The following is a 27075-nucleotide window of genomic DNA, read 5'->3' as shown; positions in this document are numbered from 1 at the left end:
GCTGGGAGCCTGAAAAGCTTGCAAGCCTGTCGTGTCCTCAGATGGAATTCTCTTATCTTGTAGATCAAACCAAGTCAGAACTCCTATTTCTCCCTTCAGAGAGTCTCATTTATTATAAAATGGTTTTATAAAATTCTAAAAATAGGCAAAACTTCCCCGTTCCCACCATAAACATAAGACCATTTAAAACCCAACCCTGTTGCCACTGAGTGTTCTGGGTCCAGCACTGGCTGAACCCCAGAACGCTGCGCACACAGGCAGGCTTGAAACCAGAACTGCCTTTTGCAAACCCTCAAGCCAAAAGACGGCGGGTGGTACCATGGCTCAAAAGAAATGAGCAGGAGGCTGCATATTTAAAAAAAATTGAGTCCCACTTCATTTGGGCTGTAGCCCGAATTTGTTGACTCCAATTGGGTAAAGATCAGGACCTGGATCTGCGGTGGGAAGTACAGACTGTCCTTCCCAGAAGCGAAGGCAGCGGCTGGACCGTGCAGCGGGCTCGGAGGGTCCCCCCAGGACAGGCTCTGCCCGCGAGCCTACAGGGGGTTTTTCCTGACGTCAATCATCCCCGGGCTGGCTCTGCGCGGGTCCCGCCGGGCCTTGGCCAGGGGCCCGAAGTTCCAGGGCAGACCCACCTCAGCTCCGGGTTGCACCCGCCCTGCCAGGGGCTCCGCGGCCTCCCGCAGCCGCGCCTCCTCGGCCGGGCCCTGCTCCTCACCGCACAGGCTTGAGCGTTTCCACGTCAGCGGGAGCGGGGCCCGGACCAAGTCCCGCACCTCGTCCCGGGCGCGGGGGGCGCCGTCCGGGAGGGCCTGCTGCCAGAGAAGCTCGGCTGCGGCGGGGGGCTCCTCTTCGTTTCCCGGGGGCGGCCTGTTCTCCAGGCACAGGGTCCTCTTCTCCGCACCTGGCACTGAAAGGGCCCTGTGGTCAGACACGGAGGCTTCCCAGCGCCCCCGCACCGTGGGCCGCGTGTGAGCCGCCCCGGGAAGAGCTGGTTAGCGTGGTTCCTAAGCCTCCCCCACGGCCGAAGCCTGACACTGCAAAGCGGGGAACCCGGGGGCCGGCTCGCTGGTCTGGGGGAGAATTACCCCTGCCCGGGCCGGCAGCGCTCCAACTACTGAGCTTCTGCTTCAGTTCCTGGTTCAGCCACATGTGGCGGCCCAGCTCCTTCTCCAGAGCTTGGATCCGGCTCTCATACTGCCTCTTGCTGTCTGCTAAGCCCTCACCGAGGTGATCTGGAGGGGACAGATCCAGGGCCAGGGGGTGAGGGGCCGCGGGGGGGGCGCGGCGGGGCGGGGCGGGGCGCGGCGCTCACCCCGGCTCTGCTGGAGCAGCAGCTGCACGCTCTGCTCGTGCTCCTTCTGCTGCAGCGTGAGCTGGCGGTCGGTGTCCAGGCGCTGCCGCTCCAGCGCCGCCTCCAGCCAGCACACCAGCCTCTGCTGCTCCTCCAGCTGCATCTCCAGCTCGGAGAAGGCGACCTGCTGCTGGTGCTGCTCCTCCCGGAGCGCCACGGCCTGTCCCGGAGCCACACACGCTCAGCGCCCCCGCTCGTCCCCGACCGGGCCACCGCTGCCCCGCGGCCCGTGTCACTGGGAAATCACCAGGGGCCCTGCTGAGCCGAGACTGGGCCTCAGACTCCCCAACGGCGTGCTGGGCAGTGATTTCCCAGTGACGAGAGCACGCTCTCAAGACGAAGCTTCCGTCCTGTCCCTGCCTCGAGCGGCGGGGTGTCACCGCGGGCAGGACTTCTCAGCCCTGGCGCTACGGACATTGCAGGCAGAGAAGGGGGGGGGGGGGCCTGTCCGGCGTGTTGTAGGAGGCCTAGCGGCGTCCCTGGCCTCCACCCCCGCCGCGGTGAGGACCAGAAGCGGCTCCAGACATGGCCACATGTCCCCTGGGGGCAAAACCCTCCTGTTGAGAACCACTGACCCGGGTACACCGAAGGGGCGGGGAGAGGACTGGGGCTTACTGTCACTAAGACAGGTTTTAAAAAAGGAGAGTCTGGGGCAGCCCTGGAGACTGGAGTTAGCCCTGATTCTGTCCCCGCACCTGGGGGGAAACAGGGCCTTCTCTGCAGCTGCCAAAAGGACCCCCGCCCCCGGCAAGCGCCAGAAGGCGGCGGCCGGGGGCCTGGGAGCCAGTGACCCACCTTGTCAAAATACTTGCACAGTAGGGCTCTGGTCTCCGAGGACGAGAGGTAGCTGAGCTTGGCCATGAGGTTCATCTCACACTGGGACAGCAAGGAGGCCGAAGCCCGCAGCACCCGCTGGCGGCACGTGATGGCCTCGTTCTTGTACTCGATGGCCGCATCCAGGGCCTCGATGGCCTCGTCCAGCTGGAACAGCGTCCGCTCCTCCTGCGGGCCACGGGCACATGTGGACGGGGAGGCCCGGCTTCCCGCGCCCACTCCCGGAACGACAGCCCCGGGCAGACAGGGCCAGCCCCCGGCCATGAGGGAGACATTGTGTCCCCTCATCCTGAGCAGGCAGTCAGCACGTCAGGAGCAGGGTCCCTGCCCGCTGTGACAGGGGACAGGCAGTTTCCATCACAGCCCCGATCCCAGGGGGAGGCCAGGCCTCTGAGAGGCTGCTTTCGGCAGCGTCTCTCCCGTGATCTACGGCAGGGAGCACAGAACACTCTATGCCAAGGGGAAGGCATGGCGGGACTGCCACGGAGGCCACGGAGGGTCTGCGGGGGGTGAGGTGACTGCAACGAGGCTCTCCCTGCTGCTTGGGACTGGCCACGGGGTGCGGGGATGTGCTGCTGACACTCATTCCCACCTGGGGGGCCCAGGCGTGGGACACGCGGGCTGACACCGTGCAGGACGCGGCGGGGGGCACCCAGGCTCCCCCTGGGCAGGAACCTCGAGGCCCCAGCCCGGGTGTCCCAGCCACGGGGGCCAGAGCCGGCGGCAGGGCCAGGCCAGCATGTCCCTGGCCACCACCCCCTTCTCTGGGTCACACTCGGGAAGCAGCAGGGCTTACCTCGGGCGACAGCAGGCTGCCCCGCCTCAGCTTGCCGTCGATGTCCAGGCGCTGCTTGAGCAGCGAGTCCTTCTCCTGGCGCAGCGCGTCGATCTCCCCGCGCAGCCGCTGCTGGCTCTGGGCGCTGCCCTGCCGCAGCTGCCCACTCTTCTCCGACAGCTCCTTCTCCAGGTGCTCCAGCCGGCTGGACACTCGCACGATGTCCTCGCTGAGGGCCTGCGGGCGGCAGCGCCAGGGGTCGGGGAGGGAGCAGGCCCCGGCCGCACAGGGCTGGCGCTGAGGAGGCTGCGGGCCCGTCCCTCAAGAGGCCACCTGGCGGGGTCCCCCTCCCGCGTGCGGGGGGCTCACCTGGCTGGACCGCAGGCGCTTGCTCTCCAGCCCCGTCTTCTCCTGCATCAGGGCCTCCTTCTTGGCCAGGATGGCCTCCCGCTTGTGCAGCTCCTCCCCCAGCTCCTCCAGGGCCCGCCGCTGCTGCAGGACCTTCTCCATCTCCTGATCCAGCCACTTCTTCTGCTCCTCGATCTTCTAGCGGAGGGGGGGGGGGGCGGGGAGGGAACTCAGCTCCCGCCCCCGGGGCCGAAGGGGCCGCCGCCCAGGGCCGGTGGGGGGGGGGGGGGGGGAGGGGCGGCCCGAGGGGGGGGGGGGGGGGCGCACCTGCTGCTGCTCCAGGCTGACCACTGAGCCGTTGCTGCCGCTGCGCCGCTTCCTCTGGAACGCCGCGATCTCCTCCGTCTTGATCTTCAGGATCTTCTGCTGCTGCTCGTGCCTCCGCTCCAGCTCCTGGGGGCGCAGCAGGCGAGCGGCTCAGCGGGGCCGCGGGGGGCGCCGGGTCTGTCCAGGAGCTGCCCGGGCCACCCCCCGAGCCTCGCGGTGCCCACGGCCCTCCTCCCTTCCAGGCCAAGCGACCGGCCTAGGCGGTCACACAGCCCCGGGGGGGGGGGGGGGGCGCGGAGGCGCCCCCCCCCCCCCCCCCCCACGGCCATCCCCCTCCCCGGCGCCCGCGCCTCCCCCCCGCCCCCCGCCAAGCCCGACCTGGACGCGGTGCTGCCGCTTGTTCATCTCCGTCTCCAGGCGCCGCTTCTGCTCCGTCTCTTCCCGAAGCCGCCTCTGCAGCTGCCCCTGCTGCTGTCGCATGAGCTGCACGTGCCGCTCGAGCTCCCGCAGCCGCTTCTCGCTCTGGGCCGACAGCGACGCCAGCCGCTCGGTCGCCTGCTTCTTCTCCTTCAGCACCTGGACCGACACAGCCTCCGCTGGGACGCGGCCAGCATGCGTGACAGCCAACCAGCGGGGGCAGGACCAAAGGACGGGGAGTGGACAGAGGGGCGGACAGAGGGGGACACAGAAGTCCAGGGGGTCATGGACCAATGACCTCAGAAGACTTGTGGCGGAGGCCAGTCTGACAGTTACTACGTACCAGGCACCCAGCAAGTGCTCGGTATCAAGTGATCCTGACCTTCCTACAGAAAAACAGGGTTATCGTTATCCCCACTTTACAGATTAGGAAACTGAGGCACCGACAGGTCGGGAAACTTGACCAAGGACACACAGCTAGTAAACGGCAGGGCTGGGATTCACGCCCAGTTGGGTTGCAGAGCCCACAGTCTCGATCATTCTACTGAAATGTCTCTCGGACACCTGAACGGAGAAAAGGAAGGAATGAGGGATGGACAGCTGTAAAGATGGATGGACGGAAGGGTGGGTGGACAGACGGATGGATGGGATCATAGAAGGGTAAAAAAACAGGATGAACAGATAATGAATGCATGGATCAATAAAAGGCAATAGAAAGACAAATGGATGGATGGATGAACAGTGGGTCACATCAACTGTGACCAAATGTGTTGGGGAAGGTCATCGAAAGATGTGATCACTGGTTGACCCATGAGCTGGACCCGGATAATCAGAGGTGCCTGCCCCCCTCCCCCGTCCTCGGAATGTGGGTTCCGCTTGCCTTTCCCACTCCCAGAAGGGGCTCCAAGGACACGACCTTGAGACAGTGATATGGAGCTGAGAACAGTGCATGGTTCCTAAGACTGAACCCAGTTAAGGCCTCTTGGTAAACTTTTAAGATGTAGCAGGTGGGCACAGGGCTCCGCCCAAGACAAGCTTTGTCAATAAATTCCCTTTGCTTATTAAACCTGCCACCTTCCAACCTGGAGTGGCTGCCTCTTTGGTCTCTCCCCACCCTCCACGTGCGGGGACCGATTTAAGATCACATCCGGGAAGCTCCCAAGGAGATGACCACTGAAGAAATGGGCCTCGGGGCAAAAGGCATCAGGGGAAATCCTGAGCAGGCCACCGACCTCTGTGTACAGAGGGGCGGTCCCTAGCTCAGATGCTTATGGATGGCCGCGTGAGTATGGGGGCGCCCTGAAAATGCTGACTCATTTAGGGGACTGTGGGCTGCGGCAAAGAAGCGGAAGGCAAGGGTGCGCGCTGGGCTGGCCTCGACTGTGGGCAGTTCATGTGGCCACCGAGGCCCAGCTAGAGGCCGTGGCTTGAGTTAAAGAGCTGAGATTAGAGATGGACGTGGGAATGTCCCCCAGTCTGCTGCCTTCCGGGCTGGCGGACAAGGTGGGAAGCCAGAGTAAGAAGCAAGGTATGAGGATGAGGGCACAAGACACCTCCGATCAACGAAGCCTGGTTCAGACGCTAAGAGATGGAATCTCTAAGAAGGCGATCAGAACGAAGAGGAGGGTGTTGTGGCAATTGATGAGGAAGCAGATAAAGTGGCCCATGACTCTGACCCCTGACACAAAGGAAAAATTTATTTTTTTTTTAAAGATTTTATTTATCTATTTGACAGAGAAAGCGTACAAGCAGGGGGAGCGGCAGGCAGAGGGAGAGGGAGAAGCAGGCTCCCTATGGGGCTCGATCCCAGGACCCCAGGATCGTGACCAGAGCTGAAGGCAGAGCTTCACTGACTGAGCCACCCAGGCGCCCCCACAAAGGAAAAATTTAAAGAGCAGCTACCCCAAAACTTCAAGAAGAAAACTTGCATGCTTTCTCTGTCCCTTAAGTTTGTAAATCTCATCATGTCTTCCAAATACAAACACCCGGGGAGATAACCAAAGCGCTGCCCACAGAGACTAAAGAAAAAAGTGGGGGGAGTCCTTTTGCAAATTGCTGTCACAGTTTCCTTGCCCCAAGTCCAGGCCACAAACTCCAGAAGATGAAGAGTATCAGGGGAAGCTTCAGCCGTGTGAGTGGGCAGTGATTCGTGGCGAGAGAGCTACAACGAAAGCTGAATGGATACAGAAAGTTGCAGGAGGGATGGGGGAAGACGGGGGAGTAGGAGGACGCCAGGTTCACCTCATCCCAGGGTACAAGTAGATAACACTCACATCGGTGCAAACAACCCGGAAAACGGTCCAAGAATGGCAGAACAAACTCTACAACGAAACGTAGAGAAGAGGCACATTGAAGAGGGTGGGGAGGGCAGAGCCGTGGGGAGCTAACTGGACCACAGGTCTGTCCGCAGGAGGACGGATGCCAAGGAAGTGGAGAAGGGAGAGAAACAGACCCTCACACCAGGGAGCCCGCATGGGAGACGATCACCATAGCATTTGGCTTTAAAAACCAGAGGGGCCAAATTTCCAGAGTTCTTACAACCAGCAACTAGCCAACTATAAAACTCAGCAGTCTCAGCTCCGGGAGAGCCCTGAGGGCGACAGGAAGCTGAGCCCCCACCCTTAAGGAGATGGCACGACACATGAGCCAAGGAGATACAGCACAGAAGCCAGAGTTTGAAAAATGCCTGGAGCATACGGGAGGGAGAGTAAGTCACTAACCTCAGGCGTTCTGGAGGAACAGATGTCACTGGGAGACTCCTCCAGGAACAAAGGAGCTGGAAGGCACCCTCTCCCTCTTCTGTCCCCGAGCATCAATCCTCGGCCACTTGCGGGAACCAGGCCGCACCAACACTCACTACTTAACTTCCGTACACTGAGCCCCGTCCCATCCCACCGTGCTCAAGCGGATCTGCGCCCTGCAGTCAGGCCTGCCTGAGTCCCAGCGAGACAGGATTCCTCCCCCGGAAGAAGGGCGCAACCCTTGCAAACACTCTGTGCCCCATGCGTTACAGATCTGCCTCCTCCCACCCCGTGGTCAGTCCCAGACGTGGCGGCAGGTTCCCTCTCACAAGAGGACCAGCCCACAAGCCTTGCTAAAACTGGATGCCCGGCCCCTGTGCGTGTTGCATCTCGGCCCCCTCCAATCCACTCTTGGCGGGAGCCCATCCAAATGCGGGCCACGGGCATGGCGGTGTGCAAACAGCCCTGAGAGGAGCCAGCACTGCTCCAAAGTGACTCTTGCCCCAGGGAGAGGGACATATAACCACACACACCAGTCAGACTGCGGACCCAGCGGTGGGCTGCGGGCAGACATCTGGTTTGACTACAAGCTGCACGCACCAACGAAAGCTTCTCGGAGGAAAACAAAGGGAAAGGGCCCTGCAGTTTGGTGCTGCCACAGCTCTGGCAAATGCCTGGTCTGACTCAGCTCAAGCCCAGGGCAGTCCCAGAATGGCCCCCTACAGCACCAGCACCAAACCCTGCCCACGACGGGCAAAGAGAGCCACTGCAGACGACTGGCCTGGTGGCAGAAGTGGCTCAGCCACAACACTAGGGTGCCTGCAACACACACACGAGAGATTTTGGAAACGCCAGGTTCTGGGAAAAAGGGGACCCTGTGCTGCAGGGCACTATAGGACCTCTTCCTCGTAAGACCACTACTTTCAAGAGTGGGAGCTGTAGCTGACTTTCTGAAGACACAGGAACGGACACAGAGTTAGACAAAATGAGGAGACAGAGGAATATGTCCCAAATGTAAGAACAGGACAAAATCACAGCAAAAGACCAAAGTGAAACAGAGATAAGTAATCTGCCTGATAGAGAATTTAAAATAATGGTCATAAAGATACTCACTGGACCTGAGAAAAGACTGAAGGACATCAGTGAGACCCTTAACAAAGAGATTAAAAAAGAACCAGTCAGAGAAGAACAGATTAAGTGAAATTGAAAAGACACTAGAGGGAATAAATAAACTAGAAGAAGAAGAATGGATGAGGACAGAGTAATGGAAAGTAATCAAGGTGAGCGGGTGAGAGAAAAAAAAAATGCAAAATGAGAATAGGCTCAGGGAACTCAGCAACTCCATCCAGTGTAATAACATTTGCCTTATAAGGATCCTAGAATAAGATGGAGAAGAGAGGGCAAAAATTTTATTTCAAGAAATAACAGCTGAAAACGTCCTTGTTCTGGGTGAGGAAACAGATATCCAGATCCAGGAGGCATAGAGACCCCCCCCCCAACAAAATCAACCCAAGGAGGCCCACACCAAGACACCTAGTAATTAAAATGGCAAAAAGTAGTGATAAAGAGAGAATTTTAAAAGCAGTTAAGAGGAGCACCTAGGTGGCTCAGTCAGTTAAGCGTCCGCCTTCGGCTCAGGTCGTGGTCCCTGAGTCCTAGGATCAAGCCCCGCATCTGGCTCCCTGCTCAGTGGAGAGCCTGCTTCTCCCTCTGCCTCTCCCCGCACTCGTGTTCTCTCTCGCTCTCACTTGCTCGCTCTCTCTCTCAAATAAATAAAATCTTAAAAAATAAAATAAAACAAAAATAAAAGCAGTTAAAATAGTTACATACAAGGGAAACCCCATAAGGCCATCAACAGATTTTTCAGCAGAAACTTTGCAGATCAGAAGAAAGTGGCCTCCTAAAATAGGAGACATAAAGAATTTCTCAAACAAAAGCTAAAGGAGTTCATGACCACTAAACCAGCCTTGCAAGAAATGCTGAAGGTGACTCTGAGTGGAAACGAAAGACCATAAGTAAGAGTAAGAAAAGTAACAAACACAAAAGCAGTAAAAATAACTTTATCTGTAAAAATCAGTGAAGGGACTCTCAAAAGGATGTAAAGTATGAAACCATATACCTAAAACGTGGAGGGAAGAGGAGTAAAGAATGGGTTCAAACTCAACCCACCAACAACTGAAGATAGCCCGCTACATGCAGAAAATATACACAAATGTATTGGTAACCGCAAATCAAAAACCAGTAATAGATACGCTAAAAATAAAGAGGAAGGAATCCAAATATATCATTAAAGAAAGCCAGCAAACCATGAGAGAAGAAGCAATAGAATAAAGGAACCAAGAGGAACTACAAAAAACAACCATCAAACAAGTAACAAAATGGCAATAAGTACATTCCTATCAATAATTACTTTGAACGTAAATGGACTAACTGCTCCAATCAAAAGACATAGGGTGACAGGATAAAAAAATAAGACCCATCTATATGCTGCCTACAAGAGACTCATTTCAGACGAAAAGACAACTACAGATCCAAAGTGAGGGGATGGAGACCACTTATCACACAAATGGATGTGAAAAGACAGCCAGGGTAGCAATACTGATAATGGGACAAAATAGACTTTAAAACAAAGACGGTAACAAGAACAAGGAAGGACACTATATAATCATTAAGGGGACAATCCAACAAGTAGATATAACAATTGTAAATATTTATGCACCCAATATGGGAGCACCCAAATCCATAAAGCAGATAATAACCAACATAAAGGAAGTCATCGATAGTAATACAATAATAGTAGGGGACTTTACCCCCCCCTCCATTTACATCAATGGACAGATCAAACAGAAGATAAACAGTGGCTCTGAATGGCACACTGGACCAGAATGGGCTCAACAGATGCATTCAGAACATTCCATCCTAAAACAGCAGGATACACATTCAAGTGCACATGGAACATTCTCCAGGACAGACCACATATTAGGACACAAATCTCAACAAATTCAAAAAGATAAAAGTCATACACCGTGTACCGTTTCTGACCACAACGCTATGAAACTAGAAATCAACCACAAGAAAAAATCTGGAAAGAGCACAAATACATGAAGGTTAAATATGCTACTAGACAATGAATGGGTCAACCAAGAAATCAAAGAGGAAATCAAAACATACACAGAGACAAATGAAAATGAAAACACAGTGGTCCAAAATCTCCGGGATGCAGCAAAAGCAGTTCTAAGAGGGAAATTTGTAGCAATACAAGCCTACCTCAAGAAGCAAGGAAAATCTCAAACAACCTAACCTTACACCTAAAGGAGCTAGAAAAAGAACAAATAAAACCCAAATCCAGCAGAAGGGAGGAAATAATAAAGATTAGAGCAGAAATAAGTGATATAGAAACTAAATAAACAGTAGAACAGATCAATGAAACCAGGAGCTGGTTCCTTGAAAATATCAACAAAATTGATAAACCTTTAGCCAAACCTATTAAAAAAAAAGGGGGGGGGGAACTCAACATCAGAAATGAAAGTGAAATAACCAACAGCACAGAAATACAAAGGATTGTAAGAGAATATTATGAAAAATAATATGCCAACAGATCGAACAACCTAGAAGAAATGGATAAATTCCTAGAAACATAACCTCCCAAAACTGAACCAGGAATAGAAAATTTGAACAGACCGATTATCAGCAATGAAATTGCATTGGTAACAAAAAAAACTCCCAACCAACAAAAGTCCAGGACCAGATGTTTATTTATTTATTTTTAAAGATTTTATTTTTTTTAACATTTTTTTTAAAGATTTTATTTATTTATTAATTTGAGAGAGCGAGAATGAGAGAGAGAGAGAGAGCACATGAGAGGGGGGAGGGTCAGAGGGAGAAGCAGACTCCCTGCCGAGCAGGGAGCCCGATGAGAGACTCGATCCCGGGACTCCAGGATCATGACCTGAGCCGAAGGCAGTCACTTAACCAACTGAGCCACCCAGGCGCCCCTAAAGATTTTATTTTAGAGAGAGAGAGCACGAGCAGGGTGAGGGGCAGAGGGAGAGGGAGTCAAGCAGAAGCCCCACCGAGTGGGGAGCCCAACACAGGGCCTGATCCCAGAACCCCGAGATCATGACCTGAGCCAAAAATCAAAAGTCAGACACTTAACTGACTGAGCCACCCAGGCACCCCTCTACCAAACATTTAAAGAAGAGTTAATACCCATTGTTCTCAAACTATTCCAAAAAATAGAAGGAAAATCCATTCTATGAAGCCGGCACTACCATGATACTAAAACCAGATAAAGACACTACCAAAAAAGAGAACTACAGGCCAGTATCTCTGATGAACACAGACGCAAAAATCCTCAACAAAATACTAGCAAACCAAATCCAACAATAACATTGAAAAAATCATTCACCACGATCAAGTGGGATCTATTCCCAGGATGCAGGGGTGGTTCCATATTTGCATATCAGTCAATGTGCTACATCACATCAATAAGAGAAAGGATAAAAACTATACGATCATTTCAATAGATGCAGAAAAAGCATGTGACTAACAACATCCATTCATGATAAAAACCCTCAACAAAGTAGGTTCAGAGGGAACAAACCTCAACATAGTCAAGGCCATATATGATAAACCCACAGCTAACGTCATACTCAACGGTGAAAAACTGAGAGCTTTTCCCCCTACAGTCAGGAACGAGACAAGGATGTCCACTGTCACCACTTTTATTCAACATAGTACTGGAAGTCCTAACCGCAGCAATCTGACAACATAAAGAAATAAAAGATATCCAGATTGGCAAGAAAGAAGTAAAACTGTCACTGTACGCAGATGACATACCCATACTATATATAGAAAACCCTAAAGATGCCACCAAAAAAACCTTGCTAGAACTGATAAATGAATTCAGTAAAGTTGTGGGATCCAAAATCAGTGTACAGAAATCTGTTGCAGTTCTTCACCCTCATAATGAAGCAGCAGAAAGAGAAATTAAGAAAACAATTCCATTTACAATTGCACCAAAAATAATAAAATATCTAGGGATAAACCTAACAAAAGAGGTAAAAGGCTTGTACACTGAAAACTATAAAACACTGATGAAAGACATTGAAGATGACACAAATGGAAAGACAGTCCATGCTCATGGATTGGAGGAACAAATATTGTTAAAATGTCCATACCACCCAAAGCAATCTATAGATTTAATGCAATCCCTATCAAAATACCAACCGAATTTTTCACAGAGCTAGAACAAACAATCCTAAAATGTGTATGGAACCCCAAAAGACCCCAAATAGCCAAAACAATCTTGAAAATGAAAAAGCTGGCGGTATCACAATCCCAGATTCCATGTTATGTTACGAAGCTGTAGTAATCAAAACAGCACGGTGCTGGCAGAAACATAGACACATAGGGCATCTGGGTGGCTCGGTGGGTTGAGTGTCCTACTCTTGATTTTGGCTCAGGTCATGATCTCAGGGTCCTGGGATCAAGCCCCGTGACAGGCTCTGCACTCAGTGAGGAGTCTGCTTGAGGATTTCTCTCCCTCTCCCTCTGCCCCTTCCACTTGGGCATGCACTCTCTCTCTCTCTCAAATAAATAAATCTTAAAAAAAAAAAAAAAAAGACACATAGATCAACAAAACAGAATAGAAAGCCCAGAAATAAACTATGCTTATAGGGTTAATTTTTGACAAAGGAGGGAAGAATATCCAATGGGAAAAAGATAGTCTCTTCAACAATTGGTGTTGGGAAAACTGGACAGCTACATGCAAAAGAATGAAACTGGACCACTCACTTATACCATACACAGAAATAAATGGGTTAAGGACCTAAATGTGAGGCCTGAAACCATAAAAATCCTAGAAGGGAGCACAGGCAGTTACTTCTCTGACATCGGCGGGAGCAACTTTTTTCTAGATAGGTCTCCTGAGGCAAGGGAACTAGAAAGAGAAATAAACTGTTGGGACTACATCAAAAATAAAAAAAGCCCAGCAAATGAAACAATCAACAACACTAAAAGGTAACCTACGGAATGGGAGAAGATATTTGCAAATGACATATCCAATAAGGGGTGAGTATCCAAAATATATGAAGAACTTACACAACTCAACCCCAAAAAGATAATCCAATTAAAAATGGGCAGAAGACATGAACAGACATTCCTTCAGAGAAGACTTCCAGATGGCCAACACACACGAAAAGATACTCAACGTCACTCATCATCAGGGAAATGCAAATCAAAACCACAATGAGATATCACCTCATGCTTGTTAGACTGGCTAGAATTAAAAAGACAAGAAATAACAAGTGTTGGTGAGGATGGGGGGTTGGGGAAGGAAACCTCATGAACTGTTGCTGGGAATGCAAATCAGTGCAGCCACTATGGAACACAGTATGGAGGGTCCACAAAAAATTAAAAATAGAAATACCGTATGATGATCCAGTAATCGGTATTTACCCAAAGAAAATGGAAACACTAATTCGAAAGGATACAAGCACGCCTATGTTTATTGCAGTATTATTATTTTTCTCAAAGACTTTATTTATTTGAGAGACAGTGAGCAAGAAAGAGCACAAGCAGAGGGGAGAGGGAGAGGGAGAAGCAAACTCCCTGCTGAATAGAGAGCCTGACGCAGGGCTCGATTCCAGAACCCATGACCATGACCTGAGCTGAGGTAGATGCTTAATTGAGCCACCCAAGATGTGGCTGCCATCTTGGTTCCCTTCACTGGCCTGGAGGTTACAGCACACATAGAAGCCCTTACTGAATTCATCCAGCAAGCCTTAGATGATAGCCAACAAAGTCTGTTGTTACTGAACACTGAAATGTCTCTGACGAGAATAGCCATTCTCCAAAATAGGATGGCCTGAGACATTATTACTCCACAAGGAGGCACCTGGGTGCCATTATCCAAACAGAATGTGGTGTGTTCACAGCTGATGAGTCTGCTAATGTATGATCTTTATTAAATCACATAAGGACATAAGTGAACGCCCTGAGTGATCCAACCCCCAGCCTCGGGAACTTATTAAATCAGTGGTTCGAATCATGGGGCTCTTAGAAAAAGCTGTCACTGATTTTGGAATCAGTGTCTTATTCTGCATTCTCTCTTACACGTGCCTATGCTGTTGCTGGGGCATCTGCCTCCAGTGTAGCCAGAGAGCCACCAAAGGAGCCACTTCCAAGTGAATCAGACCCCCTGCCGATGGCTCAGAGCCCACTGCAGAAAGAGGGGCACCCAAGACAAGTTCCCTTGCTCAGTAAACCCGCCACCTTCCCACTTGGAGTGGCTGTCTCTTTCTTCCATTTCTCCCTCCGAGTGTGGGGACCCATTTCAGGTTATACCTGGGAAGCTCCAGAGGGGGTTACGAACCAACAAAATGATAAACAGGTGTATGGATGAGACAGACATATGGATGGATGGGTAGAAAGACAGACGGAAGATGGAATGGAGAGGTAAGTGCCTGGGGAACTGGGAGGCGAGGGTCGCATGAGGAATGGGTACCTTGCTTTCGATGCCCACCCTTCCCCTCTTACTGGTCTCCAGGCAGGACTGGCCTCCCTGCCTCTTCCGTGTTTAAAGCTGAGCCGCCCCCCCAGGCTGCCAACTTCTGTGTAACACCAGCCTCACCCCGGGAGGCCAAACCAGCTCGAAGCTGGGGGCACAAGGGCCTGAACATCCACAGGTTCCAGTGAACGTGGGCCCTGGGACCCACGTGTCTCGATCCCAGGACTCCAGCCACCACCCCGAGGTCCCAACACTGACCTGCACTTGGCTCTGGGCGGCAGCGACCCTCTTGCGGAACTCCTGGAGCTGGGACCGCTCTCCGGCGTCCTGAGGCTCCTTGCCCTCGAGCTCCCGCAGCTGTCTCTGGCTCTCACTCAGCTCCGCCCGCACCTGTTCTGCATCCCGCTCCAGCTCCCGAATATGCCGGCTGTGTTGGCGGTTCAGGGCCTGGGCCGCCTTCCCTGGAAGAAGGGGGGGGCTCATCACAGGCCGCCCCTCTCCCCCAGGAGGACCATCCCTTCACACCCCTGGGAGGGGTTCCAGTCACCCGCCAGCCAGGGGCACCTGCACGGGCTTTGCCAGGCCGCGGTACCACCGCTACCATGAGTTACTTAATCTACTGTCTTTTAAATCACCCGCTTTTTAAATGGGCCTTATCAGTAACAGCAATCCAGGGATATTAATGGGTTAAATTGGCTTTAGTTTTACCTAATACATACTAACAAATATAGAGCTTGGGCCTGCATATTACTAAGCCTCTAGAACTAACTTCCATTTGCAGGAAATCTGAGGACAGAGGAACAAGTTAAATAACACCATAAAGAAGCAAATAGGCAAACCGAGAACATGGGGTTGAGGGGGTGGGGGTTGAGACATTCTACAGGACTTTGAGAAGGAGCTAGAAGGGAGACTTCAGATGCCTAACAAGCACACACAGCATGTGGGACACGTGTGGAGCTGGGTTCCAGCAAACCAGCGGTCCACAGACCCTGCCGAGGAACTTCGGGGACGGCCGTGCCCTGGGCATCCAGGTGACAGGAAGTTTTGTTAGATGTGCTCATGGCATTTTGGTTAAAATGTCCAAAAAGAAGCATACCGAAATGTGTGGGGGCCAAATGACAAGATGCTGGGGATTTGCTTCAAAACACTCAGCAAAGAGAAAAGGGAGAGATCAATGTGGGGAAAACCTCGTAACACTAAATCTGGGTGATGGGGTGAGGGCCCCACTGGTCCAGTCTCTCCTCATGTGTTTGAAATTCTTCATCAGGCATTTTGTAACAAACATGTAACTATTAAAATAAAAAGTCTCAGCTGGTCACTACCTCAAACCGTTCCCAGTCCCTTTACACACATCACCAGTGGTAGACAGAGCATGATTTGGGGACACTGTTTGCTCCCTAAGACCAAGAGGTCTGAGTGCACCACACTGCCTCACACAGCAGACAACTAGTAAATACAACTCCTCCTCATAGGTAATGCTTCCTGAGAACCAGCCTAATTACGTCAGCTGAATTAACTCACTTCAACAACCCGTAAAACAGGGACAATTACTATCCCCACTTTAGAGATGAGAAAACTGAGTCACAGAGGCGCTATCCTACTTGCTCAAGGTCCTACAGCTGGAAGAGGCTAGCTGGTTACCAAACTTAAACCATCTGGCCCCTGCTCCTAACCACCCTCAGGTGGGAGGCCCACCCGAAAGCCCACCACCTCACCTGTGCGGACCAGCTCGCCAATGAGCTCCTCCTTCATGCGGATGTTGATGGCCAGTTCTCGGATCTTCTGTTGGGCTTGGGCCAGCCGCCACTCAGAGGCCATGGCAGCGGGGGTCTGACGGGGTCGAGCCAGGGCCTTGCTCCCACCAACGACTGTAACAAGCCCACGGTCAAGGCCGCTGCCCCAACAGGGGGTGGCGGGGGAGGGAAGAAGCACGCCCTGGGCAGGGGCAGCCAGGGATGAGGTGTGGACTGTCCAGGATGGCTAGTGCAGGACCACGGAGGGGAGGGTCAGAGCCCTCTCCGCCCCGGACCCAGCTCACCTCTGGGCCCCGGGATGGCTGCACCCAGTTCCTCAAGGTGAAGCTCTGGGCCCTTCCTGTCGAGTGGACTCCCTGGGCAGGCCCCCACCCTCTGGCTCCACTTGCTGATCCCGTTTCTGGAAGACAGAAGCAGGAGTCTGCACCCTTCCCAGCCAGAGGAAGGAAGAGAAGCCATTGGGCCTTCTATCCCCTCAGGGCCAATGGAACCCCAGGGTGTTAGTCTGGAAGAACTGAGGCCAGGGGGGCTGAGCTTAGGGGGCGCTGGGCTGTTCCGGGCACCGAGGGCCGTCTTGAAGGCTGAGAACCGGGAAGCCTCGGCCCACCCTGCAGCACATTCACCCCAGTGAGAACTCTGGGTCCCAAGCCCCCCGCCCCCATCTGTTCTTCCCAACCGCACGGGGGAATGGAGGTGAGGGCACCCTGAGACCACAGCGGGGTCCTCCCCCTGCCCAGCCCGGGCCCTGAGGTGGTTTCTGTCGGATGGCAGCTGGTCCCACTCACCTGCGCAGGTGCAGGGTCCGCTGGGGGGGCTCCTCCTCCTCCTCGTCCGAGGCAGCTGAAGAGCCGCTTCCGGGCCTGTCTGCCTCCGCCGTGGCTCTAGCCTCTCTGCCATCTGTCACCTCCTAGGGGAGTGCCAAGGGCTTCAGGACAGGAAGGCTCCAGGGCGCCCTCCACCAGGCATTTCCCATCACCAGTCTTGGTGCCCCCCATGCCCCGCCCTGCCCATCCCAAGTTGGAGCAGGAGCTCCCTCCCTCCCCCACCCAGCACCTGGGACTCCTCAGGTGACAGTCTGCCCTATCTTTGTATACAGGCCATCTGCACCCAAGTCTTTATCTCACCAACAACACTGCCCGAGTGGTGGGTGTATAACAGACTCCTGCCAAACTCACGCCCTCCCTCTCCTCTGTGCTTTTACAGCTGAGATGACCCCGAGCTTTCAGGAAGATGCAGGAGCAGGCTTTGTCCAAAAGGTCCCAAGTAGGAGGCCAAGCTCAGGGCGATTAGGGCTCATGGGAAAGTAAACTTGCAAAGACAGAAGGGGTAACCTCAGAGGTGATAAGCTCCCCATCTCTGGAGGTATGCAAGCTTCCCATCCAGTGCCGGAAGCCAGAATCCCCTCTGTAACCTCCACAATCTGCAGCCAGCCCAGGGATGCCCAATGGCAGCAGATCCTTCTGAGCGGCCCTACAGAGTCACCCAAATTTTGGCCCTTCCTCTAGGGGCACTGGAAAGGGGCGTCTCCCAGCTGGTCCCAGGAAAGCCTGGGGTGAGGGGCACATTCCTCTGCCCAAGGCTGTCCAGTTCAACAGACACCCAGCCTCACCACCTCCTCACCTCTCCCCAGTTCTCGGGGCCAACTTCATCTCCAGGAAGGCAGGCAGGGGGCACCATGCCCAGCGCGTGGCTGTGGGCACCCCCCAGGGGGGCTGTGTGAGGCCGGGGCACGAAGGACCCGGGAGGCAGGCCCTGCAGGAGCCCTGGGGCCCCCCAGCCGGGCCGCACCAGTTCTAGGCGCAGCCGCAGCTCTGCCATCTCCTCCTGCTGCTCCCGCAGCCGGTCGCTCTGGAAGACAGGTGCCTGGTGCTGATGCGGGGCGCGGGTGGGGAGGGCGCAGGGGTGCAGACAGAAAACTGAAGAACGGGTCTGAGGCCACCTCACCCTCTCTGGGCTAAAACTGAGAAGGGCCAAATACCTCTGACCACCTCTTGGGCCCTCGCACCCCCCCCCCCCCCCCCCCGCACTAGTTCAGGGTCAAACTCACCCCACCCAGTTAGGTCCTATCCCTCCCTCCGTCAGTCCGCCACTTCCATGCCAATCACAGCCGCCAGAGGGCGCCAGGATCAATGCTGACCCAGTTACCTTGGGACAAAAGGGCCTGACTCCAGGGACCAGACCCGCTGCCCCTCCAGTCCCACCTCTCATCCCGCTCATCGCCATCCCGCACACCCACCCGCACCATTCTGTTCCTCACCTCCACACCTGCTCACTTGTTCCTCCCCCATCTCTTCCCACCCTGTCAGAAGCCCGCCCTGGCTAACTCCCTCTTCTCTGAATTTCACCTCCAGGAAGCCTGCCCCCCACCTGCAGTTTGTACTGCTCCATGGCGTCCTCCAGCGCCGCCAGAAAGTCTCGGTTCTCCTCCTCCAGCCGGGCCACCTGGCTCTGCAGGGCAAGCAGCTGCACTGCCCCTTCCTCGTCCTAAGGGGCAACGAGAGAGACTTCAGGACAAGCCTGCCTGTCTCTGGGACACCCCAGCCCTCCCTGTGCCCTGCCAGGGGTTCCCCTAGCCCAGCTGGCTACCCTGCTGCAAGCCCTGGCAGCAATCGGGGCTCCAGAGCCCACCCTGCCAGGGTCCCCTCTGCAAGCTATTTGCGCCATCTCTTGTCATTATTAATCATACTTTTATTAATAATAACATCACCACTATTATTAGGAACCACCTACTGAGGCTCCACAGCACGCTGGGCTGGGCACTTGGTACCCCTTGGGCCCTTAGAACATGCCCAGGGGTAGATACCAATGTTAGCCCCATTTCACAGAGAGAGACCCTGAGGCTCGGGGAGGGTAAGGAATGTGATCGAGGTCATCAGCAGTGCTGCCGCTGAATCGGCAATGCGCTCTGCCGATGGACAAGGGGCCGGGGCACGGCCGGCTACATGAAGGCCTCTTCCTTCCCCGTTCCCTCCCTCCGCGGGGCCACACCTGGCCCTTGGCCACCGTCGCCCCGCCGGGCCCCTGCGTGGCCTGCTCCTCGGCGGAAGCGCTCTCGATGCCGCTGTCGGGCCCGGAGGCGGAGCTCAGGGCGCTGCGCTCGCCCTCGACGGCGCACAGCCAGTCGCGCACCTTGCGGGCGGCGGCGCCGGGCAGCCCGGGCTCGGCCTGCAGCTCGCGCAGGAGGCTGTAGGCGGCGTCGGTGCGGGCCCGGTAGCGCGCGCACTCGGCGCCCAGGCGGGCGGCGGCGGCGACGGCCGCGGGGGCGTTGGCGGGGCCGGGGGCGCGCCGGCCGCGGTGGATGATGCGCGTCTCCGAGCGGTGGCGCGGGGGCCCCCGCGCGCCGGCCGCGGCCTCCTCGGGCGCGCGCTCCGTTTCGGGCCGCCAGTTGACGGTGGCGCGGTTGCGGATGTTCTGCGCGCGGCTGGCGTAGTTGAGGGTGTTGAGGGTCTCGTCGAAGTCGGAGGAGGAGGGGCTGACGCAGGCGATCATCACCGTCTTGGCGTTCCCGCCCAGCGAGTCTTTGAGGATCCTGAGGACGCCAGGTGGGGCGCGTCAGGGGCCCCAGCGCGCCCGGACCCCGAATCGTACCCCGCGGGCCGGCACCTCGGACTGGTGGGCGGCGCGCCCCGAAGCCAGAGGGGACCCATCCCTTACTCGCCTCCTCCCGCTCGGCAGCCCGAGAGGGGCCCCTGCTCCCGTGGGCCGCCGGCCGCAGGGCCCTCACCGGGTGATCTTGGAGTCCCGGTAGGGGATGTGGCTGCCGCGGCGCTGGGGGTCGCCCAGGGCGCTGATGACGTTGCCCAGCGCCAGGAGGCTGCTGTTGATCTGGATGCTCTCCTTGAGCCGCTCGCCCGTGCTGCCCGTCTTGAGCACCCTCTCCGAGCCCGCCAGGTCCACGAAGTGGAACTTGGACACCAGCAGCTGGCCCGCGGCGGGTCGGGGCAGGCGGCTGGGGGCGCGCCCCCGCTGCTCCAGGGTCACGGTGAAGACGGTGTGTGAGCGGCTGGACAGGCGGTTGAGGTGTGTGGCCCCCGTGTGCCGCGCCGCGTTGCCCATCTCCAGGAGGCTCAGCACCTCGTCCAGGCCTTCCACGTCCACCTCCTTCACGCCACACAGCACTGCGGGCACGGAAGGCGGTGAGCCCGGCCAGGAGGGCGGGCAGAGCAGGGCTGGCCCTCTACGGCTCCTCCTGACCCAGGTGCCCCTTCCCCATGCCCGGGACACCCGGGGGGGAGGGGGTGGCGTGGGCCTCGGGGCTCCAGCTTGTCCCAAGCCCACCTCAATGCCTTGCACTCTGGGTACAGAAGTATATACTGAACTCAGGGGAGACAGGAGACAGGAAGGCACAACCTTCCAGAGCTTGGGTTCCCCAGTTAGGAGGTACCCCTCCCAGACGGGTGAAGCACCCCTCAGCAGGTGAAGCCCCCCTCCCAGCCAGTGGAGGCCCTGGGAGTTCCTCACCAACATTTCCCCGTTCGTCCTCCCGAAGCTGGATGTCACGGCCGGCCGTGCCCACCTCCAGCAGGTCCCGGAACTCCTCCTTATACACTTCCAGGTAGGACACATGCACCAGGCAGTCCAGCAGGTCATTCTCATCGATGAGCTTGAAGGCTTCAGCCATGGCCCGTGGGATGATGCCCTGCTCGTCCTCGTGAAGGGATGCTGGGGACACACCACAGAGCCTCCTGCCACCATGCCTTCAGCGGGACAGGGCTCAAGGCCGCAAGGCCCCTGCCAGCAACTGGAGGCTGGGGCTCCAGCATGAAGGCAACAGCAGAGGCCAGGATGGCTGGGTAGCCTGAGCCAGCCCATGCTCCAGGGTGGTCAGGCAGAATTATAGAATTTCAGAGTTGGAAGCAACCTCTCAAGGTCCCACCAACCCCTTTCATGATGTAAGCATCCCTTCCACTACATCCCTGCTAGATCAGCAGATACCCCTGAGTTGATTACTCCCCAGGACAGGGAGCTCATTACTATAGTCTAGGCTCAGTTATCTAAAGGACCTCCTAAATTTATCCCAAGGGAGTAGTAAGAGGCTATTCAGAGCAGCACTCTTCATAACTTCAAAAAAATTCAAAAGTCCTAAGATCCAATAGGGGATCTGGTTAAATAAATTATCTCATATATACCATAGAATGCCAAGCCACCATTAAAAAATTAGCTTGAAAAATAAATAAATAAATAATTAGCTTGAAGAATAATGATATAGAGAAATGTTTATGATAGATTGTTAAGAAAAATAAACAGGATATAAAAGAATGGGTATAATATAATCCCAGTTTTTAAAGGTAAAATAATTTCTTCAGAGAAAGAAATTGGAATGCTAACAGGGCTGAAAAGCAATTATCAAGTAAGTTTTCTTTTGTGCTTGTGTTTTTCTGTATTTTCCTAATTTTGCATGACAAACATGGATACTTTTATAACCTAAGAGAAATGGGGGCAGTGAAAATGGGGGCAGTTCCTTCAACTGGCCCAGAGCATCTCTCCCAAGAGTCTGCTCCCGAGCCCCACTGAACTGCCTGCTGCCTCACCAGGCGGCAGCCAAAGCACGGCTCTCCCAGGACTGTCCCCATTCCAACTACTCTGACTCTGACTCGAACACGGATTCCTGACCCTTGGCAGGCATCCCGACAACCTCCAGAGACAAGCCGACTTCTCTCCCCTTCCCTCCCGCTGAGATCACCAGAACCACATAGTGTGACCTCGTTTCTGGAGTTGAAAGGCCCCCCACCTCCAAGGACTCTCCCTTCCTCCTCTGGTCAGCCTACTGCCATGGCTGGTCCCCCCAGTGGGCTGCAGATCTGAGGAGGAAACCTGCTCTCCTTCCCCCAGCGCTCCCACCTTCGACAGGGAATGGCAAAGGCAGAAGTTTCGGCGACAGCGAGGCCCCCCAGCACGGGGCCCGGGGCCTCAAGCAGGGTCACTCACCCACACTGGCCTCCCCCATGGTGTATGTCTTCCCGGAGCCTGTCTGACCGTACGCAAAGACCGTGGCATTGAAGCCCTCAAAGAAAGCCTCGAGGAGGGGCTGCACACAGGCCTGGTACACGGCCTCCTGCCCGGTGTCCTCATCCAGCACCACGTGGAAGCCAAAGTGGCGGTCTCGCCCAAGGGTGACGCGGCTGTGCTGAGGCTCCGCCCTCACGCAGCTCTGGTGGCCGTGCAGCAGCTCCTTGGGCAGCAGCGGACGGACTCTCAGGGCCACCCTCACCGGGGCCTCCTCAGCCCCTGGCAGCCTCTGGCTCTCCAGCCCCATGTTGGGGAGGGGGGGCTCCCCCTGGCCCTAGAGAGAGAGGAGGAGGCCCCTCCCATCAGCACCTGTACTCCAGGGGCTGGACCCACCCCGCAGGTGACCTGGAGCCAGATCCTGGGGCTCCTGACCTTGGAGAGCAGGGAGGGAGGGTGATTAAAGTTCAGAGCGTCCTCTGCACCAGCCTGGCGCCCAAATACTGCAAGGGCCGACTCAGTCCTACAGGTAACACTTCATGGCTCCCATCACTGGCAAAATAGGCCCTAACTCCACCACCTGAGTCCCATGGGCTCCCGTGTTCTAGCTGTACCCTTCCCCTGGAACCCCATCTCCTAGGACACCCCCCCCACTACCACCACCACCACACCAGGGAACTCCTTTCCCCAATACCCACTGGGGTCTCCATAATCTCTGCCTTTGTCACCTCACATCCCCGCCCCACCTTCTTCAAAACAGTCAGATCCTTCGAGACCAAGTTCCCGCCACCAGATCTGCCAATTCCATCTCCTAAATATCTCTCAGGTTCACCTGCTTCTCCGCATCCTATGGCCAAAGCCCGGGTCCTGGCCACTGACCTCTTGACCAGCTTCCTCACTGCTCTCCGCCTCCCTGTGCCCTCCGCCAGGACAACCAGGGGCATCTTTCAAAATTGCAAAAGCAATCCTGTTACTCTCCTGCTTAAACTCTCCCAAAAGAGGCTCCCCACTGCCCTTGATATTCAAAAGTCTAACAGCCCTGCCTACCTTGTCTACTAACCTCCTGCACCCCACCTTTGCCCACCTTTCTCTGCTTGCAACACACTCCCATCGCTCCCAGGCTTACACACACACACACACACACACACACACACACACACACAGCGCCCAGTGGTGCTCCCACCAGCACTGGCTGCTCTGTTGCAGACGGACCTGGGAGGCAGGGACCCTGCTGTCCCGTTTCGTGCTGTATCATCAGCGCCCAGCACAAGGTCGGTCGCTTAGTAGCTGCCCAACAGTGATGATGAAACTGCATCCAAAAAACTTTCCCCGTCCCCATTCTCCTCTTATCGCAGTCCACACCGCCCCCTACCCCCGGGCCCACAGCCCTCAATTTGTCACTAACTCTCAACACATGTAACGGTTCGTTCGTTCCCTCACTCATCCAGTCCCTCCCGGGTGCCGGGCCCTGGGGACACAGCGCGCGCCCCGCACCCTGAGCTCCTCCAGCGCCGCGCGCCGAGGGCGCCCGGACAACTCCACCGGTGCGGTCGGGCGCTGGCGGAGGCGGGCACCGGACAGGAGCTCCCGGAGTGTGGAAAAGTGATTACAAATGCGGACCCGACCCTCGCAGCGTCGGCGCTCGCTCCTCCCGCCCAGGCCCGGGATGCTGGCCTCAGGCCCCCGACTTAGGGAAGGGGGTGCTCCCGCCCGCCCAGGAAAGGGCCTCCAGGAGGCTGGTACGCAAGGATGGGGGTTCCTCGTGCTCGGTCAGAGCTCCCCAGGTGCCGCCCCCCCCCCCCAGCCACCCGGCCCAGGCCTGCGCGGGGAGGGGGCGAGCGCGCGCCTCCCCCCCCACCCCGTCTTCGACCTCTACCCCTCCCGGGCCCACACCCACCTGCTTGGGTGGGAGCACAGTCCCCCCCCGCGGTGCAGTCAGCCTCCGAGCCTCCGCGCGGCGCGCTCCGATGCCGTCATCGGGACCCCCGCCCCCCAAAACATCCCGCCCCTCACCCGCAACTCCGCCCGCCTGGGCTCTCGGGGGCGGAGGCGCGAGCCGGGCGGCGCCGCAGAGTCTGTCCGCAGACGGGGCGGGGCCAGGGCTGAAGGGGCGGGGTTTGGACGGGGCCTCGTCAGAGGGGCGGGGTCATACGTCCCAAGGGGTTGGGGGCCCAGCGCGGTCCGGGGCTGCAGACGCTGCTCTCTGATTCCCGCGCAGACTTGCGGAATTCTGGGGACACGGCGACCACCAAGGCCCGCCTGATGCTCCGAGCTGGAGAAGCCCACCTGCCCAGGGAGCGGGGCACCTATATCTTACAATGCAAGTTGCAACAGGTGAGAAGACGAAAACTAACAAGGAGACTTCGCTCCGCGAGGGGAGGTTGGATTTTCCAACCCTAGACTCTGAGTAACAGTGGACGAAAGATAAGCTACTGTTTGTTCCTTAATTCATTCGTTCAGGTGCACACCTTCTCTCCTCCCGCCATTGCTACCCCTGTATCTCTTCGCAGCACTCCCTACGCCCCTTCAAAGCTCAGCAAAGCTCTCCCTTCCCCATCCCCAGGAAGCCTCCACCCTCCTTTTCGCTCTAAAGCTGAGAATGATCCATCCCCCAGGAGATTTTCGAGATTGGGCTGGAGGCCCACCCCACCCTGTGTGAATGGGCCCTGGATGCACCCTCTGCACTCACACCGGAGTCGTCGCTGTGCCCCTTCTCCGCCAAGACCCGGGTGGGGTGGTGGGGTGGTGGATGCCACCAGGAAGCCGGCAAGCCAGACAGCGCAGGATGGAGGCTGCCCCTGGGGGAGCCTCACCAGGGCAGGCCCTGACAAGGCGTGGCTCCACAGCCCTGGCTTGGAAGCCCCCAGTTTAAAATGAGCAGGGGAACCACTAGTCTATTGGTATACTGCACGGCTACCCAGCCTCGGGTTCCTGGAGGGACAAGTGCCCCAGAAAGAGGCCACTGGGAGGTGAGGCTGTAGAGTTCTCAGCCAACCTCTAGTTAGGGAGGTTATTCTGGGTGAACAGCTAGGGGAGCCTTGCAGAGGTATTCATCCTGCATTTACCTGGGCAGGTGCTGCCCAAGGGACTGCCCCACACATCACTTCCAGTGTGTCCCCCACCGTCCACCCCAGCACTCCAGCCATCCTTGTCTCCTCCTCTCATCCTGACTGCCCCTCCCCCATAGCTTCCAGTCCAGGCAAAGCTCTTTGTCCTCTACACCCTGGCCACCCAAGCCACCATCTGGGCCACTGGAGAGCCTCTTCACTGGTCTCCCCCCTGTCCCGTAACACACGCCAGTTAAAACAATAATAATACTAATAAAGAGCACAACGTATGAAGGAGGCAGGTAAGAACAATCAATGTCTTGGAGGTCAATGTCTTCCAACTCTTATTCTCTTTGTGTCTTAGTCCATTCAGGCTGATATAACAAAATGTCACATGCCCAGACTGGACAGCTTATAAACAGCAGACATTTATTTCTCAAGTTTTGGGCGCTGGGAAGTCCAAGATCATGGCACTGGAAGATTCAGTGTCAGATGAGGGCGCACTTCCTGGATGTCCCAGAGGGTCCAGGTCACAGTGTGCTCATGTGGCAGAAGAGACAAGCTAACTCTCTGAGGCCTCTTCTATATGGACATCGACCCCAACCATGAGGGCTCCACTCTCATGACCTAATCACCTCCCAAAGGCCCCTCCTTGAGGGTCAGGATTTCAACATATGAACCTGCAGGGGGACACAAACATTCAGACTACGGCCCTACGATATACAAGCACATACATACATATTACACACGTATAATACACATATTGTCACTTAGCCATTGTACCTACTAAGCCATTAGTAGATCCATTGACCTACTGAGAGGTCCTTGAAAGGAGTGTGCCTTATTTACCCCTGTGTCTCTTTCCCTTGGCCCATGGTCTGGCACCGTCACTCCATAGAGGTTTTCAGTAAAAGTTATTGAAGAAAGGAAGGAAAACCTTTTTGCATTAGCAGAAATATGGATATGGATCACTATGGCTCATGTTTTCATATCGTAGGCACAAAGTGACAGAAGGGCACTTAGGACACATCTGGAGAATAAAGAAGCATCCTCTTGATGGCATTTTATGCTTTAGAAATCAAGGCCCACATCTGGAGGCCATCCTGTCCTCAGCTCAGAGTCCCGTCTTCAGTCACCTCTGTTTTGTACTCTCAGTCCTGAACCCCTCCCCGCAAAAAAAACAGTAGAAATGTCTATCTCCCCACATCAAAAAAAATGCTTCCTCATTTCTAAGACTCCCATTTTCTCACATTGTCACATTTGTGAAATGGAGTTGCATCTTGTAGTCATTCCCCGGGGAAACGTGGCACCAGGAGAGGTGATGGGGACGTCCACCAGCCACTTCAAGGAGATGGTGTCTTCACCTCCGTGACCTCTGATGGACTGGTTGCACTGGGAGCACCACGTGTGGTTGAATTTTAATTAAAATCTAAAAACATATTTGTCACGTTAAATGTCATTAGAAAAATTGAACTCCGGGGGCGCCTGGGTGGCTCAGTCATTAAGCAGGTCATGGTCCCAGGGTCCTAGGATCGAGCCCCGCATCGGGCTTCCTGCTCAGCGGGAAGCCTGCTTCTCCCTCTCCCACTCCCCTTGCTTGTGTTCCCTCTCTTGCTGTGTCTCTCTCTGGCAAATAAATAAAATCTTAAAAAAAAAGAAAAGAAAAAGAAAAATTGAACTCCACTGTAGTAGAGAAATTTATTATGTATACAAAAGATTGCCTGTCATAGACAGGCGATGCAATTAAAGGCTGTAGAAGTTACCAAGTCTCTCTGGATAGATCTATATTAGGAAGCCCTCAGCTTCAAGGAACACAACCATAACTCGATGTGGCTTGAACAATAAGGCTGTGTGTTATTTCAGCTGAAAGACAAGAGGGAGGAGGCTCTGGGGCAGGTTGGGTCAGTGGCAGTGTGACAGAAGACCTGGCTTGTCTCTCTCCCCAGCCATCACCTTCCACCATAAAACATCCAGAGGAGGAAGAGAGCACCGTATCATGCTGCACTCTTCAGATCGAAGGAA

The 27075-nt window shown here is 55.4% G+C and overlaps 1 protein-coding gene across 1 annotated transcript; it reads right to left on the bottom strand.

The window, feature by feature from the left end:
• Positions 1-93: 93 nt before the first annotated feature.
• On the bottom strand, positions 94-24029 carry KIF7 (kinesin family member 7). Its single transcript, XM_032392131.1, has 19 exons — positions 23904-24029; positions 21989-22343; positions 20522-20722; positions 19785-20178; positions 19049-19589; positions 18428-18544; positions 17681-17908; positions 16846-16967; positions 16345-16460; positions 16022-16174; positions 14565-14767; positions 4017-4214; positions 3639-3764; positions 3333-3509; positions 2985-3200; positions 2150-2356; positions 1316-1514; positions 1089-1235; positions 94-910 (listed from the first exon to the last, which is right to left on the bottom strand). Exons 2-19 carry the CDS (start codon positions 22314-22316, stop codon positions 537-539), a joined length of 4047 nt encoding a protein of 1348 aa, XP_032248022.1. The 5' UTR covers positions 22317-22343; positions 23904-24029; the 3' UTR covers positions 94-536.
• Positions 24030-27075: the final 3046 nt, after the last annotated feature.

This window comes from Phoca vitulina, unplaced genomic scaffold (genome assembly GCF_004348235.1).
Source record: "Phoca vitulina isolate PV1807 unplaced genomic scaffold, GSC_HSeal_1.0 scaffold65, whole genome shotgun sequence".
Classification (NCBI taxonomy): domain Eukaryota; kingdom Metazoa; phylum Chordata; class Mammalia; order Carnivora; family Phocidae; genus Phoca; species Phoca vitulina.
The sequence above is the reverse complement of the archived record's forward strand: the minus strand, read 5'-3'. Positions and strand labels throughout refer to the sequence as shown.

Coding starts and splice junctions, on each gene's coding strand:
- KIF7 (XM_032392131.1), bottom strand. CDS start 22,316: ATGGGGCTGGAGAGCCAGAGGCTGCCAGGGGCTGAGGAGGCCCCGGTG. Junction 16,968..17,680: donor GCCCCGAGAACTGGGGAGAG/GTGAGGAGGTGG, acceptor GCACTCCCCTAG/GAGGTGACAGATGGCAGAGA. Junction 16,175..16,344: donor AGCCATCCCGGGGCCCAGAG/GTGAGCTGGGTC, acceptor GGCTTGTTACAG/TCGTTGGTGGGAGCAAGGCC.